Source organism: Portunus trituberculatus, chromosome 14 (genome assembly GCF_017591435.1).
Source record: "Portunus trituberculatus isolate SZX2019 chromosome 14, ASM1759143v1, whole genome shotgun sequence".
NCBI lineage: Eukaryota > Metazoa > Arthropoda > Malacostraca > Decapoda > Portunidae > Portunus > Portunus trituberculatus.
The window spans coordinates 10,384,184-10,401,683 of NC_059268.1; the positions used below are offsets into that span (position 1 = coordinate 10,384,184).

Genomic DNA, 17,500 nt, shown 5'->3' on the forward strand with positions numbered 1-17,500 from the left:
CACACACACACACACACACACACACATCTTGGTTGGTTTGCCTCCCATTATTTTGAATTTGCTATCCTTTACACTTCAGTTATTTATTTATTCGTCCTATCATTAATTTATTCATTCACTGTTATTATTTATGTACGGTTGAATCATCATCTTTTTAGAATTGGCATCGTTACTTGTTCAGTTCTTGTAAACACACACACACACACACACACACACACACACACACACACACACACACACACACACACACACACACACACACACACACACACACACACACACGTCATGGCGGAGGGAGAATAGAAATCTAAGGCGGCCAAATGAAAATAGTGAGTCTAGAGTTTATTAGAAAGTTAGCTATATTCCTACTATCAGTTTTATTTTTTTTTCTTTCAACGTGTGGTTCACCATTGTCATGCCTTGCTTAGCCATATTCCCTTTACGAAGCCGTGTGTATAATATATGTTGAAATTATTCGAGATGAGCACGTAGAAATATATCAGTAAGTTTTTTCTTTTACATATGAACAACATTCTTCTTTAAATTATGTTCCTCTGTGAACCAGATTTTTAAAATATCTTGTAAAATGTATCTGTATTCTTTTTTTTTTCCATAAGTGCGACATTTCCTTCTCTCTAAAATGAAATAAATGTTAGTCTTGTACTTCGAAAATATAATCATTTCTACTAACAGGGAATTACGGAAGCTATATCTCACTGTATGGCTGTGTGAATGTATATATCTATTTCGAATATACAATCTGTCTTCTGGGGCACAATGATTTGAGAAGGTGAAAGGAGGCAGTGTTTTATTCAGAACCACTTATATGGCTGTTAAAAATTACTGTCAACATTTATAGAACAGAAACTTAAATCAGGACACCATCTCTCTCTCTCTCTCTCTCTCTCTCTCTCTCTCTCTCTCTCTCTCTCTCTCTCTCTCTCTCTCTCTCTCTCTCTCTCTCTCTCTCTCTCTCTGTTCCTTTCCCCGTCACAGTCGTTCCCCTCGTTAGATTTGCGTTATTGCAGTACTAATACGTTCCATTTATCTTTCACGGGAGCCCTAGCGTTGGTGGTGCGCGGGAGGGGACGGGGAGGGCATGGGAAGGATGTGGGTGGGGATGTGGGTGGTGAGGGCCTTGAGAGTGAAGGGGTCGCTTGATGTCACGTATTATAGTTTCCTGCAGCGGCCGAATGCTCACTGCTTCATGGCTCAGGCGTGTGGGGTGGCCCGTGTTTTGTGTTCTAGCTGCTGGGGAACGTGTGATTCCTGGCTTAGAGGCACTTGTAGTTGTAATAGTGGTAGTAGTAGTAGTAGTAGTTGTCGTTAGTGGTGGTAGGGTTGTTTATCTGACCGCGGGAACAATAGCAGTGATGTCTCAACTCTTCTGGACGTAAAATCCATGGCATTCCAAGGGCAGCAGGCGACACCCGTGCGCTCTGTCATCCCGCAGTAGCCTGGAAGCGAGCACAAAGGGTCCCCGTGGAGACTAACTCGCTGGATTTCACGGAAGGAACAGAGAGGGAGGGGTGTAGGAGGGTGGGAGACAAAAGTGATAAAACACCCAAGTTTACGCGGGTCATCCTGTCTCGGCGGGAGCTCGTGGGGTTCCTGGGGCGTCGCTCTCACGGGGCCACGGGGGGCGCCTGATTCTCTGGGGCTCTTGCGTGTTATGGAAATTGTTCACAGGTAAAGAGAGTTAGAGTGCTGCTGGAGGTGACGATGACAGCCACGGAGGGAGAGCGACGACGTAGCGGCGGCGAGACGGAGGCGAGAAGTAGGGCGGGAAGAGGATGAAGGGTATGAGTGAGAGCGAGACGTGTCCATGATGTAGTTCAGGGTGTTGACGCAGCAGCAAATCCCATCAGGTCATTAGGAGTCAGGCCTTTCAGTGCGGCCTTTGTTTGCGTGCCACTGTTAACTGGATTCTCACTTAGCATTAGCCCGGACTCGCATATTAACTCGTCTGTACACAAATGCTGTGAAATACAGACAAAACTCACTACGCATTGAAAAGACACGGAGCGGGAGCCAGGGACAGTGCTGGCCTGCCTCGCGTACACAATACAAGGGATTACCACAGATCGGGAGAATAATGTCACGCGCTGGTGCTGACTAGTAATAGCGGTTCATTACGAGGCGTGAGGTCAGGAGTGGGCGGTAGCGGTCGGGCGTGTCTCTCCTTACCACGGGGAGATGAAGTTTTAATCTCATTAAGAATTCCAAAGCTCAGGAGGCGGAGAATGATGATAGTTGTGATTGTGGTGATGATGGTGGTGGTAGTGGTGGTGAGGACGAGGGTGAGTTAAGATGATGATGAGGAGGAAAAAGAAGAGAAGAAGAGGGTATAAGTAATTGTGATTATTACGACTGGTATGTGAAAATGATAGTGTTAGTGGCAAATAAAGCTCGTGGTAATGGTGGTGGTGTGACTCAGAATGTTGAAGGGGGATTAATTGGGGAAGTGGTGGTGGTGGAGGTGGTGTTGCAGTGAGATGATCATAAGTAAAGAATGAGCGGATGGCAGTAATATCTGGAAGTGGAAGAGGGAGTGGAACAACCAGACACAGACAGGCCAGGGATGGTGATTGTGGTAATGTGGGTGTGGATGGTTGATGTGGTGCGGATAATGATAAAGATGATAATGAAGGTGATGATAATTGTGATGTGCGGCTGCTGGTGACGGATGGTGATGACGGTGGTGGTAATGAAGGTACGTACTAGCGATGGTGGTGGAGGTAGTGACACCCCTCCACCTCTCCACCCCCACCAGTCCTTCTCTCCACCTCTCCTGACGTGGCGCGCAGAAGGGGAGGGACTGTGGTAATTGCTGATTGTAGAGTGGTGGAGAGAGAGAGAGAGAGAGAGAGAGAGAGAGAGAGAGAGAGAGAGAGTTTCTGAGAATAATCAACTAGGACGCCCTTTGGCATCTCAACTTGGGGGAGGGTCGTCATGGATCAGAACCAGGGACGAGGAGGAGGAGGAGGAGGAGGAGGAGGACGACTGAGGGAGGGCAAGAAGAGGTAGTGTTGCAGGACACTCAGATGGGAGAGGTGCTGGGTGCGGGCGTGGCCGAAGGAGTTTGGGATGGCGTGGCACTGGGGCGTGTGTAATCTGAAGGAATGTTGTAAACCCTTCATGCCTTACCCCTGTTTCATCCCTGCCCAGCCCTGCCTAGCACTCGCATCCTTGTCTCACCCTGTCTCACCCTTGCCTCACCTTTGCCTTTCCCTTAGCACTGTTTAGTCCCTGCTCTGCCTTGCTTTCCTCTCTGCTGATTCTTTTTTTCATCATTCTCTCTCTCTCTCTCTCTCTCTCTCTCTCTCTCTCTCTCTCTCTCTCTCTCTCTCTCTCTCTCTCTCTCTCTCTCTTGCATCTTTCTTCCCCACCTCTGTAGTCGTGAGTTACCTCCCTGAGCGAGAGTGAGTGTGGCATCTGTCAAGTATTGTTGGTGCGCTGCTTAAAACATTATAATGCACGTGTCATCAAGCAAACACTTCAAAGTAAACTCGCGGGAAAGTAAAACGTAGTTAGTGTTTCCACATTTCACATTTGAACCTGTGGCATATAATTGTGTTAGAGGAACGGGAGAGAGAGAGAGAGAGAGAGAGAGAGAGAGAGAGAGAGAGAGAGAGAGAGAGAGAGAGAGAGAGAGAGAGAGAGAGAGAGGTAATTAGATGCATATATATAGGAAGACACACATACACACACACACACACACACACACACACACACACACACACACACACACACACACACACACACACACACACACACACACACACACTTTAACCATTCAGCAGCTACACTCATCTTCAATGTCCATCTAACACACTTTTCTTGTCAGATTAATCTCCAGCGTATGTTTGATTCCTTTTAAAGTCTCCTCAACTTGCTTTTATCACCCAGCTGCTTCCTTGCTTTTCCCTGTGTGTGTATGTGAAGTGGGGGACCAAGTGTGGGCGTCGCGTTCGTCTCTCTCTGTCACCGGAGCGTCTCATTCCGGGGATAAAATATGGTCGCAATTTTCCGGGTATGCTTCGGGCGGGACACGAGGAGGGTGGTGACGGCGAGTCGAGCCTGCGGGTGGCTTTAATTAGCGGGTTTCCTGTCAACACTTGAGAGCAACTCCGCTAGGGAAATTGCCTTCCTTCCTACCGACAGAGAAGGAGTATGCGGGTGGCGGTGTTGGTAAAATAGTGCTATAGTCGAGTGGTGAAAAGGAAAGAAACTACAGAGAAATCCGCACTTTGCTTATGTTGTGTCGCTGTTAACTTCTTTAAACACCCACCAGGAGGGAGGTAACAGAGTATTAGTAGCGGTGGTTGTCGTAGTAGTAGTAGTAACTAGTAGTAGTAGTAGTAGTAGTGGTGGTGATAATAGTAGAGTGTGTTTGCTTTCTTAGAATTGATGATGTATATTGGTTTCCCATCACCTGTGACACGTGTTAAGTGCTAATGTATTCCTCGTACATGCAGGTGTGTGTGTCTGACGTACATGCACGCGCGCACCAACCCAACCACGGACCCTCCTCCCCTCCCCCAAACACACATCTTGTCAGCAAACTCTCTCACACTCCCGTCCCTCCCTCTCCGTTCATGCTGCCAACACTTACGTGGCCGTGTTTGTCCATCTCGTTGTTGGTGAGCTTGACTTTCTCGAAGGACACGATCTGTTTCTTGAGTTGGTCCCCGGTGTAGGGCGAGTCGGGGTGGGCGTACAGGCGGTAAGGCGGCGGCGGGTCAGCCTTGCCCGCCACTAGCCACGACGACCGGTGATACGCGTACCTGTAGAAGTCAAGGTTGGACAGTGTTGGACTAGAACACCTGTACTTTGCTATGTGAAAACTTGTATTGACTGTGTAAGAGGACTGTGTTTTGGGTAATAACTGCAGTTACTCGTTTAGAACTGTGTTTGTGTGCGTGCGTCTATCTCTACCCTTCAGTGACAGTGGGTGTGTAATGTACAAAAATATGTGTGAGAGGGAAGCGTTACACTCACCTGTACCGCTTATTGTCAACGGGTACAATGTCGAGGAGCACTGAGTACCTCTGTTCAGACTTGAGGCCGACGAAGGAGGCGCGGACGGTAGGGAACATGCGTCTGTGGGAAAAGAGAAAGAACGTGTTTATAAGAGGATAGGCAGGCAGACAGATACACAGACAAGCATGTAGGCTGGGGATTTATCTAACGATATTAAATCCTATTATTTTCAGTAACTAATATTACTTTTATGTGAATACTAACTTTTACTCTTTCACATCACATGGAAACAGAGTAAAAAGTGAGGCGGCGGCACAGGGATAGAGAATTGAAGAGTATAATCACGTCAGGGTATCAGATGGTCTCAATCAATGTGTGTCAGGCAAGGAACAAAGACCACAGGTTCTTCACTGTGTGTGTGGCTTATAAACCTGACATGTGCATAATAGTAATGACAAACAGAGTGATGCGCAAGAAAGTTTATCATAATCTCGGCACGTTATTTGGCAGGACGAGGTGGTGAAGCGAGGGCGTTGATGTCGTGATAGGTCGAGGGATAAGCTGCCCACACCCCTTCCCTCCGTCACTTCTCTTAGATAACGGCCTGTATTATAGCTGGTGTCGTGTTACCTGATACGGTTAGCCTCCTTTCTGAATAGTTTCTTCCCTATTGTGTTTTGATCCGATTAGGGAAGAATTGGTGTGTATGAAATCTCGTGTGCAACCTACGTTTTCTGTGTCAGCGTTAGTGTTAGGTGTGGAATGATCCCTGGGGAGTAATAAATGGTGATCCGATTCTTAGACCACGGATGCTGAGTAATGATACGCCATTAGGGACACGTCCAGGCCATCACGGGACGCACACACTCCCTGACTTTTCTCGCTCATGAATGGCGTGCGAATGGAGTTGCAAGCCATTTCATGCGATCAACTCTCATTTACCTGTTGCTTCCCCTTTTCCTCAAGTCCCGACCAGCGCGCCCTGTTTATTGTGGCAAGTGTCGTTAGGCGATGTTTATGGCGACACTACTACCATAAACATTACTTGCTGTGTAACACTATAACTGTACCGAACTCAGCTGCTTCCTCCTTCCCCCCTTACCCCTTCCCCGTTCCCAGCACACCCACCCAACTCGCCCCGCCCCTTGCTTGCACTCTGAAAATGTTAACATGCTCGCTACTCGCTCCCAGATAACAATGTATCGCCTTGGAGGGAAAATGTATGTACTTTGCGCTGCGCTATATTTTACGTCCAAGTCAATTCTGATTTTATATGAAGGTGCAGTAAAGTTGTAGTTGTTGGTGTGAAGATGTGCTCCGGTGGTCTTAAGTTTTAGTATTACTGGTGTCATTATTATTATTATTATTATTATTATTATTATTATTATTATTATTATTATTATTATTAAAGAGAGAGAGAGTATGAAGGATGATGATACTTCTTTCAAATGAGGAAGAGTTTAAAGATGAGGCGCACAACACGTTATTACATGTTCAAATAAAGCAATAAAAAAGTTGAACCACCACCACCACCACCACCACCACAACACCGAACGAAATGAACTCAAACCAAGGAACAGTAACGAGACAAGAAGCTAAACATCAAAGACAGCAAAGAATAGACGCCTTAATTCAAACTTTCAATCTTCTTTCTTTTGTGTGTCAATTCAAAATACAAGAATTTGAATCAAGAAAATTTTAACAGCACGAACTGAAAATATTGCGACTGACTGATGGAAAAAAAAAAAGCTAACATCAGTAACACCAGCACCACCACCACCTCCACCACGAATGACAATAATAATGATAATAATAGCCGTAATAATAACAACACCACGGTAACAAAGGCTGGTGCTTCTCTATCGTGGCGGCGCTGGTGATGAGAAGGTTGAGGTGAGGTGATGAATCCATGTGGCGGTGATGACAGCTATTCCCTGCCTCCTGGTGATGGGTGAGCCTCGCCTCCCTGACACAACACACCTGCTTCACCTCTCACTCTCCCTCTCTCTCTCTCCCTTTACCTCTTCACCTCCCACTCACTGTTCCTTCCACGTATTTCTCTTTACTCCTCATGTTTTTGCTATTTTTATGTGTTATTGTGTTATTTTTCAGCATTTTCTTTGTTCTTTTGTGTTCTCTTCCATCTCCTTCACCAATCTCTCTAGTCGTTTTCCTTTCTTTTATTTTTTTTTCTTGTATTTCTATCACTTCCTCTTATGCTTTCTCTTCTTTTTTTTTTTTTTAGTTTTTACTCTCGTCATAAAACCTTTGCCTTTTCCCAATCCTTTCCTTTCTATTTTGCTTCTTCCTTTTTCATTATCTCCTCCCTCTCTTGTCTTCTTTTTACATTATACTATCTTCATTCTCTTTTTGCTTCACTCATCCCTTCTTTTTTTTCTTTAGTTCATCATTAGAGAGAGAGAGAGAGAGAGAGAGAGAGAGAGAGAGAGAGAGAGAGAGAGAGAGAGAGAGAGAGAGAGATTTAAGTCAAGGAGAGAAAAATAGTAATATGCATTCACTATTCATTGTAGACGTTCCTGCAATGCTTAATTCCTTCATTGTTTTAGAGTGGCAGTAACAATAACGATAATTAATGACGATGATGCACAAATACGTTTATCGTCATCCCACCCTTTTGATGACCACGAGCAGCTTCCTTCTCAGCCGGATTTCACTTATCCTCCAAAAATACTGTAGGTTAACACAACAACACGCCTACTGTCACTTTGTGTCTCAGTATAAGCGGCAGGGCGGTCACGCACTGCCTCTTGTTGTGACTCCATTCTTTGAGCCGTCACCATTTCAGCAGGCAGTAAGCATGGCCGCACTAACAAACCTGTTCACTTGTTCACGTATGTGAGTGACAATCTCTCTTCTTTCCGTGTTTACTGAAATTACTGAAGAGGAAGCCGCCTAATGTTACATCGCCTTGTAATCACGTCGCATGATCCGATCTGGGCTTCGAGGAACATGATTTATCTCCGCTAAGAGAACTATCGCGCCTCGTATTCATTATTGTGTAAATGTTAATGCCTCACTCGCGGAAGACAGAGCTAGCAAGAGAATGTCATGCACCGTGTCTATCACATCGGCCGCTTATTACTTGTTCTCATTGTGACTGTTTGTGTCCTCCCCTCCCCAGCCACTATCTTGGTGAGTCTTTAGCCACGGCACGAACGCGGGATAGCTTTTATATTAGGGTGTTTTATGTGTTTTCCCAGAATCGCTAACGTTAAGTACTTGATTGATTAGTTAGTTCATTGTATTCATGTAGTTTTGAGGTGGTACCTACCAATGGCTGTGGTAGTGGTAGTAGTAGTAGTAGTAGTAGTAGTAGTAGTAGTAGTAGTAGTAGTAGTAGTAGTAGTAATAGTAGTAGTAGTAAAAGTCGGCAGCAGCAGCAGCACCAGCAGTAGCACCAGTAGTAGTAGTAGTAGTAATAGATGTAGTAGTAGTAGTAGTGGTAGTAGTAGTAGTAGTAGTAGTAGTAGTAGTAGTAGTAGAGAGAGAGAGAGAGAGAGAGGGGGAGATAAGAGAGAGAAACGGACATATAGAGTTTAGACAGACAGAAAAGGCGGATATACAGACAGACATAGACACAAACAGACAGGCAGGTTGAGACGGAGAGGAATCCACGGAATGACGGTTATGGAGGGAGCAGGAAGAAGCAAAGAAGTATTAGTAGCAAGAAGAGAAGTAGGAGGAGGAGGAGGAGGCGGTGGTGGTGGTGGTGGTGGTAATAGCGTTGGTGTCTAGCGGCAATCTATCACACTAATGACAGACTCGCACCTGTGCCGTGACTGAAGGTGGATATGCGTGCACGTGGGTCTCTAGCTGCTTGTCATCGCCACACTCGACCACCTCCTCTCCTGCTCCTCTTAACGTTACCTGTCTTTCCTCTCTCGCTTCTCCCTTAGTTCCTTCTCTACCGCCTCTGTGATCGCTTGACTCCACTCATCGTTTTTCAAAATGATCGTGTTTATCACCGTGTATATATGTACCTATGTATGTATGTATGTGTGTATATATGTGTGTGTGTGTGTGTGTGTGTGTATATATATATATATATATATATATATATATATATATATATATATATATATATATATATATATATATATATATATATATATATATATATATATATATATATATATATATATATATATATATATATATATATATATATATATAAAGGCGTTACTCATACATAGTTTTTATTTTGCATGAAGTTATTTAAGAGTCGACGATGTTAATATTATTTAAGATTATATAAGAAGAAATGCAAGGATACTTGTTGGTCTATAACTAGGATATCTGATTCAACAGTGTCGTGTATAATATTACCTGTAAACTATGTCTCAAAGAAAAAAATTACCATCACCAGTCACCATTACGATCATTATCAAGAGAACACAAATCACTAATGAACATGATTATGGATTTTTTTTCTCTACTTCTAACTGACAACATAAATACGATTTTGTAATGAGCCTAATTGATACAAGTTCTCATCTCCATGTGTGTAGCCCAGAGGTGAGTGATGAGTTGAAGTCCGCGGGCAGTGTGGCGGGTGACTGGAGCGTGGTCTAGAGAGGCGTGTGCTGCCGTCTGGTGGTCTGAGTCAGAGTAAGGGACGTGATAAACTAATGTCTACTTTCTTATCTGAGTTTGCAGCGTGTTAGCCCCAGTGTCGGTGACGGATAGTTTGTGAGTGGCAGTACAGAGCTGAAATGTTCCGTCTTTCGTCCTTGCACATCTGATCCAGGCCTTCACTCAGATAGTTGTGAGTACTCGTAGACAGATAAATATGGAAAGCTATTCAGGTCGTTGTTTTGATGTACACGTGGACACGGATACGTACAAGGAGGCAAGTCGGTGGTCGTGTATCGGGATGTGTGTTTACAGGACGTTCCCCTTTTGGCTGTGTGCATTCCGCCGCCTCCTCGCCCCAGACACAATTGGATGGCTCTCATTGCTGGCTCGACACGACACCCGCCCGCCGTGTAGTGGACAGCCTTGAAATTGTTTGATGCAGTTTGCCATTTTCCTTGTATACATTCCGCTGCCGTCTTGCCATGTCACCAATGCCAACACCGCTAATACTTGCTTGACACACACACACACACACACACACACACACACACACACACACACACACACACACACACACACACACACACACACACACACACACACACACACACACACACACACACACACACACACAAGCAAGTTAAGGCGGCCATGTACACATCAGTCAGTTTTAAGAAGGATTTGCATCATTTACTTTGCACCCGTTTCATATAATTTTTCTCCTCGCCGCTGCCTTCACGTGATTGCAACAGGTTCTCCATTTGCGGCGGACTTTGAGGCGGCTTTGGAACGCATGCGACGTGTCAGGAAGTCCGTGTCAGGAATGTGAAATAGCGCACGCTGATAACACAAGGCATTGGAACGAATAAATAATCTTACTTAATATCCCTTCCAATTTTGGTTTAGTCACATACATGCGTAGTGAATTGAGCGTAAAGAGATGCGATTGTCAAGATTAATCCCAAGTTATAATAGCAGTAATCCCTGGCTTGTAAGAGTCCTCAGTATGGTTGGTTTTCTTCCATCAAATACACATTTATACGGCTGGTAGTGTTTGTTAGGAAACATAATGAAATTGGTGATTGTTTTATAGTTTGGTCGCCTCTGAATCTTTGGTGGCTTAATGGGTTAAAATTGTTATGAAATACTAAGAATACTATACTATATGATTGGTCCAGATTAACAGACAGAGAGCTATATGGAAGACGTAAAGAGCGTGATAGCTACCTTACTGTGAGGGGATGCAGGTGTATCTCAAACAGGGACTAACAAGTCTACTCTTAACTATATTATTAAAGAAGAACTGCATTGTGAGAGAAGAGGAAGGTGTAATCTAAGCTACTATTGTTGTGAGGCAGGGTATAAATGCTTGCTGTGAGGACGCACTGCGGGGAAAGGAGCCACTGTTACGCCGGGGGGGTGATACCAGATGCTCCTCCACATAAGTACCGGAGTAAAGGAGCCGATTTATCAACCGCCATCACGCGACTGATTCCTTCTATGTGAGGATCATTTCCGGCGTTACAGAGAGGGTGCGGACAGAGTAGAAGTATGGATAAGCTATTTCCTCATCCACTCGCATCCTTCCTCACCCAGAGACTCGCTCCTCTCTCCCTGACACTTTTGGTCATCCACGCTCGCCATAGCCACACTCACGTCACTTCCATCCCTCGTCCTTTCTTGGTCACTCTCTCTCTCTCTCTCTCTCTCTCTCTCTCTCTCTCTCTCTCTCTCTCTCTCTCTCTCTCTCTCTCTCTCTCTCTCTCTCTCTCTCTCTATCGCTATCGCTCATGCATTTGTTTAACTACTTTAACTACCACTTGAGGGCGCCCAGGGTGTTCGCACTAATGATATGTGTGGTGCAACCTTTTTCCTCTCATCCACAATCCCGTTACCAAACCACCGCTTACCTATATCTCTATTAAATCTATAAGAGGCTTTTTGCTCCACCTTTGGGTGTTCCTCTATACCGCGTGCCCCGCCAGAGTTATGAGTGAGGTGGCTAGCGTGCATGGTGGTGGCGGTGGTGGTGGTGGGAGGTGTGGTTGTGGTTAGGAAGTGCAGGTAATGGTGGTGTATAGTGGTGATATGGTAGGCTTGGTTTTTTGGTGGTGTGTGTGATAGTAGTGGTGATGGTGGTGGAGGTGCGTGTTGTGGTGGGTAGGTGTACGACTACTATACTACTACGCGTCTCCTAAACGACTCACAGAAGCATCCAACCCGCCTGGCTACAGATAAGGAGACGCTAAACTTTATTGACTACATACTTTTTTTTCAAACGAGCTGAGCGGCGGCTACTTACCTACCTACCTGCCTTCCCTTCACACCTGCTGCTACCCTGCCCTGCCTTGCCCGCCCGCCCCATGACCTGCCTCCAGCCACGTGTTCCTCTTTTTTTCTCTCTCGCTCCTCTCTCTCTAATCGATGGAATGCCTTTTTTCTCTCGCCTCTTGGTTAGGTTTGTTTTATTGGCGCGGGACAAAAGTTGAACATGACCAGGATGAAATGTGTTTGTTGAGATACTTTGAATTGGATTTCGCTCGTTTTTTTTTTTTTTTTTTTTTTTTTCATTGAATTGAGTTTGAGAAGTATACGTGGATGTTTCATGGGTGTGTTAATGGGTTTGTGTTGTGGGTTAATTCTCTCTCTCTCTCTCTCTCTCTCTCTCTCTCTCTCTCTCTCTCTCTCTCTCTCTCTCTCTCTCTCTCTCTCATATCTCTGCTGCTACTAATACGCTGGCTTCTACTGCAATCACTAACAAACAAACAAACAAACAAACACACACACACACACACACACACACACACACACACACACACACACACACACACACACACACACACACACACACACACACACACAACAGAACATCCTTAAAGTACTCGTCGTTTTGCCTCCACCTCCACTACCACCACTCTAACAAGAACCTCAGCTCCATCTCTCGCCACACACACACACACACACACACACACACACACACACACACACACACACACACACACACACACACACACACACACACACACCGCCAGCCTGCCCCCGAGGTTATCTGATCTGGTATCTGCGGTGAGGTGTCTAAATTCTTGTCGCTTCTCTAATGAGACTTGTCAGACCTACAACGACGCCAGCCAGTGCCCTCCATCCCTTCCTGCCTCCCTTTCCCTTCCCTCTCTCCCTCTATCCCTCCCTCCTTCCCTTCCTCCCTCCCTCCCAGCTCTCCCTGCTCGCCTCTTCAGGACCGGTGCCAAGGTGCTGTCACGCGCTCCCTCTTCAAGCTTTACTTTGCACATTACTGACTCCCAATATTCTCGTCCCCGCGATCCTCGGTAAGAGAAGATGATTGCAACAGTATGATGTTGTCCGCCGCTCAGTGGACGGTGTGTGTGTGTGTGTGTGTGTGGTAGTGCGTTGGTAACAGTGGTGGTGGTGGTGATGGTGGTATGAGGTGCCACGTTTCGCTAGAGAGAGAGAGAGAGAGAGAGAGAGTGTGTGTGTGTGTGTGTGTGTGTGTGTGTGTGTGTGTGTGTATAATGGTTTGGTAGCAGCAACACTAAAGATGAGAAGCAGCAGCAGTAGCAGTTGTAGTAGTAGTAGTAGTAGTAGTAGTAGTAGCAGCAGCAGTAGTAGTAGTAATATAGTAGTAGTGATAGTAGTAGTAGTTGTTGTAGTAGTGACGGTAGTTACATAGGGAGGTAACGATTGATAGGATGTTTATGAGCGGTAGTGTTGGCGGAGTGAGAGTCGAGGTGATACTTGGGATCCTTCTCGTTCTCTCTCCTCGCTGCCTCGCCGCCTTGTCCCGCAGGTCCGTGACGCGGGAAGAGATAATAAAGCAGGTGGGAGTCGTGGCAGGAGTGTAGCGCCGCACACCGATAGCGATTTTATCTCGCGTCCGCCACGGATATGTACTCGAGAAAAATGTTCTCATTAGCCACCCCTGCGGGCTCGTGGCTTCACCAGATAATTGAAATACGGCTGCCAGACACTCGGTAAGAGAAGCAGACCCCCATACCATGTTCCGCTCTTCTCTACCACTCGCTATTCCCGCAACAGCTTGAAGTGCAAGGATACAAGTCAATGCCTCGTATTCCTTAACCTATCTCACTGAGTTCGTGAAGAACGAATTTCAGATAAGTTCTCAGGATCTTCTCTAAATTACCACCAAAATCATTAAAACATCCTTGAAAACGTAAACGACTTCAATTTGATTCGGTTAATAGCTGAGATAAGGCGCAAGAACGTTTGAGAATGCGGTGCTTAATGAAAGGTAGTTGCCGCTTCAATAGCCGCTGTGAGGAGAACCGTGGGTCCCTCTCTCAAGCAGGAGTCAAAAGTAACGCCTCGCGGAACTGGGCGGTGGGTTGTGAACAGCTGCAGCATCAAGAGAGGGAGGGTTATTAGGGAGTACTCGGAAAACACTCGGAAATCTATAATTTGTACGAATCGCGTCACGATGTGGCGTTAATAACAAGTCTGTCCGCAGAAACAGCGGGGTGGAGGCTTGTAATCAGTGTGTGTGTGTGTGTGTGTGTGTGTGTGTGTGTGTGTGTGTGTGTGTGTGTGTGTGTGTGTGTGTGTGACGAGGTGAAATAATTGATAACACCAGACAAGTTCTCGTCACGCGCGTACTTTTCTTCCGTCCCATAGAGGAGTCTGTCTTGAGATGGGGGCATGGAGGGCGCGTCCTCCTAATTTGACTCACTGCTGGCGGAGAGAGAGAGAGAGAGAGAGAGAGAGAGAGAGAGAGAGAGAGAGAGAGATGCTGACGACGGATTGAGGAGGGAAGGTTGGCGCCGTTAGAGAAGAGAGAAAGAAGTAAGAAGTGTTGTCGCTTTACCACCGCATATTCTCCGTCGCCGCCACCGCCTGAGAGCTTCAGTCAGTATAATCAAGGCGTAATGTCATCACCGAGCTGTTCATTCCCACTGAGAGCCGTCCGTCGCTTGTAATAAAAGACTGGCGGTGGAAGACTGAGCGGCGAAAGATCTTAAGCTGTTAGAATTGGAGTGGCGCTGAGAGAGAGAGAGAGAGAGAGAGAGAGAGAGAGAGAGAGAGAGAGAGAGAGAGCGTTAGCGTGTTGTTGTTAAGGGTTACACGTACAATACTTTATGGGTAACTGATGAAATTTGTCTTGCGTGCAGGGTATGTGGCTCTCCTAGGAATGTTGATTGCTGGGTAGTGCTGTCAGCTCCTCGCCTCGCCAGACAGGCCGCTCCCTTGGAGGCGGAAGAGCCTCCTGCCCACCCCGTCTTGCACTGTCTGTCTTGGCTGTTCTGTCTGTCTCCCTCACCTTCCTGTCTGGGCGTTTATGTGTTTGTTTGTGTCTGTATGTGAATTTATCTCTTCGTGGACGTTTCTGTGTGTCTGTGTATGTATGTGGAAGCTTAACAGCACTTCCAATGGTCTTCAAGTTACCTACAGGCGCTATAGGTCAGGATATGAAAAAAAAGTATTAGTTTGTGTACTTCTGTCAGTTTGTTTGCGTATAATTTTGTTTTCTTTGTTCATGTATGTATTTTTGCTTTCGTGTGTGGCCTTCAGTCAGTCAATCAGTAACATTCTTTCTCTTGTTTTCATTTTTATTTTTCTTCTCCACGTTCATACTCTTGATTTATTTTTATTTTTCGCTTCACAATGTTATTTTAAAGAATAAAACCTTCCCAAAAATCGCGATGATCGAACCGTCAAATTTCTTTCATTATTTTAACGAAAGAAAACGAGAAAAAACTCATCCAATCTTTTGACAAGTATTGATTATGTATTAGGTAACTATTTCAAACGACTAAAACATTGAAATCTAACTTGCGCAATCGTTTTGACAGCCATGCATGCACACACAAACACTCACACTCATACTCACACTTACTCCTTCTCCTCTTCTGACAGGCTTGAATCAGGTACTGGCCAGGTCTCATCATTACCCGTGTTTATCGCTTTGTCGTCATAAACACAAACAGGTCAAGACAACAACTCCCGCCTCGTATCACCCTCTTATTCACGCGTCATTCATCTCGCAGTAACAACACAGGATGAATAATTTGCAGGTGGCGTTGGGTCTTCACTGTATTAGCATAACCACTGCAGATGTGGTGGTGGTGGTGGTGGTGGTAGTGGTGATGGTGGTGAATGAATATACAAGCCATTATTTTCCTTTTTCTTCATCTTCATCTCCTCCTCCTCCTCCTCCTCCTCCTCCTCCTCCTCCTCCTCCTCCTCCTTCTCCTCCTCCTGGGCGGTTAGTCTGTGTTATAACTCTAGTGTGGATAAGTGGGGAGGCGTGGTTGTGGTGGTGGTGATGGTGTTGATGGTGGAGGGTGAAGATTGTGACTGACGTTCTCTTGTCGTTAACATCATCATATTTCTTTTTCTATTCTGGTTTTTATTTTTATTCTTATTCTTACCACCACCACCACCACCACCACCACGACGTCGACGACGACGACGACTACAACTACGACTACGTCCACTACTACAACGATGCTCGTTGTTGTTGTTACACGGCTCCAACGTTGAGAGAGAGAGAGAGAGAGAGAGAGAGAGATAACACATGTCTGTTTGGATTTGTTATTCAACAACACAACTTTCATCTCTATCATCTCCTTAACTACCTCCTCCTCCTCCTCCTCCTCCTCCTCCTCCTCCTCCTCCTCCTCCTCCTCCTCCCGTACATGTCTCATCATAGTTTCCTCTATCTCTCTCTCTCTCTCTCTCTCTCTCTCTCTCTCTCTCTCTCTCTCTCTCTCTCTCTCTCTCGTCCGTCAACTTTTTAAACGTCATTTGTAAAACCCGTAATAAGCTGAGGGGGCTATCGAGCTAATCTTTCTAATTAACATATTAAAGGGACGAGGAACAGCGTGGACGTCGTCACTCACAGAAGGTGGAACGCATATTTACCACCCATCGTATTTTGGCCGCGGAGTGTCAGAGTGGTGGTGATGGTGGTGGTAGTGGTGGTGGTGATGATGGTAGCAGTACAAGTACGGAAGAAGAAGGAGAGTTGTAGTAAGAAAGGTAGTAATAGTAGTTGTAGGAATAGTAATAGTCGTTTTAAAAGTGCCTATAGATCTAATGTTGTTGTTATTGTTAGTGTTGGTAGTGGTGGTGGTGGTGTATCGGTGCCCTCATCATAAGTTACAGTAAGAGCAGCAGCAGCAGCAGCAACAACAACAAGCGGTGTGGCGGGCTGGCTGACGAGGCGGCTGACATCCTACCACAACCCACTGACGGCTGACACTTCCCAGAATGAATCACTCTCCTCCGTCACGCTGTTTCGCTCTCTCTCGCACATATTTCTTTGTCTATCGCCCCCTCCCCCTAGCTCTCTCTCTCCCTCCTTTTCCTCCTCTCCTTCCCTTCCTCTCCCTCTCTCACTGCCTCCTTTAGCACTGTTTCTATCTTTCTCTCTCTCTCTCTCTCTCTCTCTCTCTCTCTCTCTCTCTCTCTCTCTCTCTCTCTCTCTCTCTCTCTCTCTCTCTCTCTCTCTCTCTCTCTCTCTCTCTCTCTCTCTCTCTCTCTCTCTCTAAAATCTATATCTTTTTTTTTACATACAATTTTCTCCTTGTATTTCTTTTTTTCACAATTTTCGTCATTTTTTTTTTTTTTTTTTTATGCTTGCAGCTCTCAACTCCTCTCCTTTTCCTCCTCATTTCTCTCTCTTTCAAGCCACATTTCTCCTTTCCTTCCACTCTGCTCATCTCTTCCCTCTCCTCCTTTCCTTCCTTTCTCTCCTCCCACCCACAATCGTATCTCCTTTCTCTCCTGCCATGCTCTGCTCATCTTTTCCTACCCTTTCCTTTTTCTCGTCCCGCCCTCATCTCGTCTCCTGGCACACCATAAATATCACCGTGTCGGCCTGTCCCTCAGCCCGCTCCGACTCTCCATCTGTCTGCCCCGCCGCTCCTGTTCATCTCTGTCACCAGCT

General features: G+C 45.8%; 1 protein-coding gene across 1 annotated transcript in view; it reads right to left on the reverse strand.

Annotated features, from left to right (window-relative positions):
- The window catches only part of LOC123503658 (T-box protein H15-like), a 78,171-nt gene that overhangs the window by 24,787 nt on the left and 35,884 nt on the right, over nucleotides 1-17,500 (reverse strand). Inside the window, 2 exon segments of the mRNA XM_045253608.1 lie at nucleotides 4,616-4,787; nucleotides 5,002-5,103. Coding sequence (XP_045109543.1) covers nucleotides 4,616-4,787; nucleotides 5,002-5,103 — 274 coding nt within the window.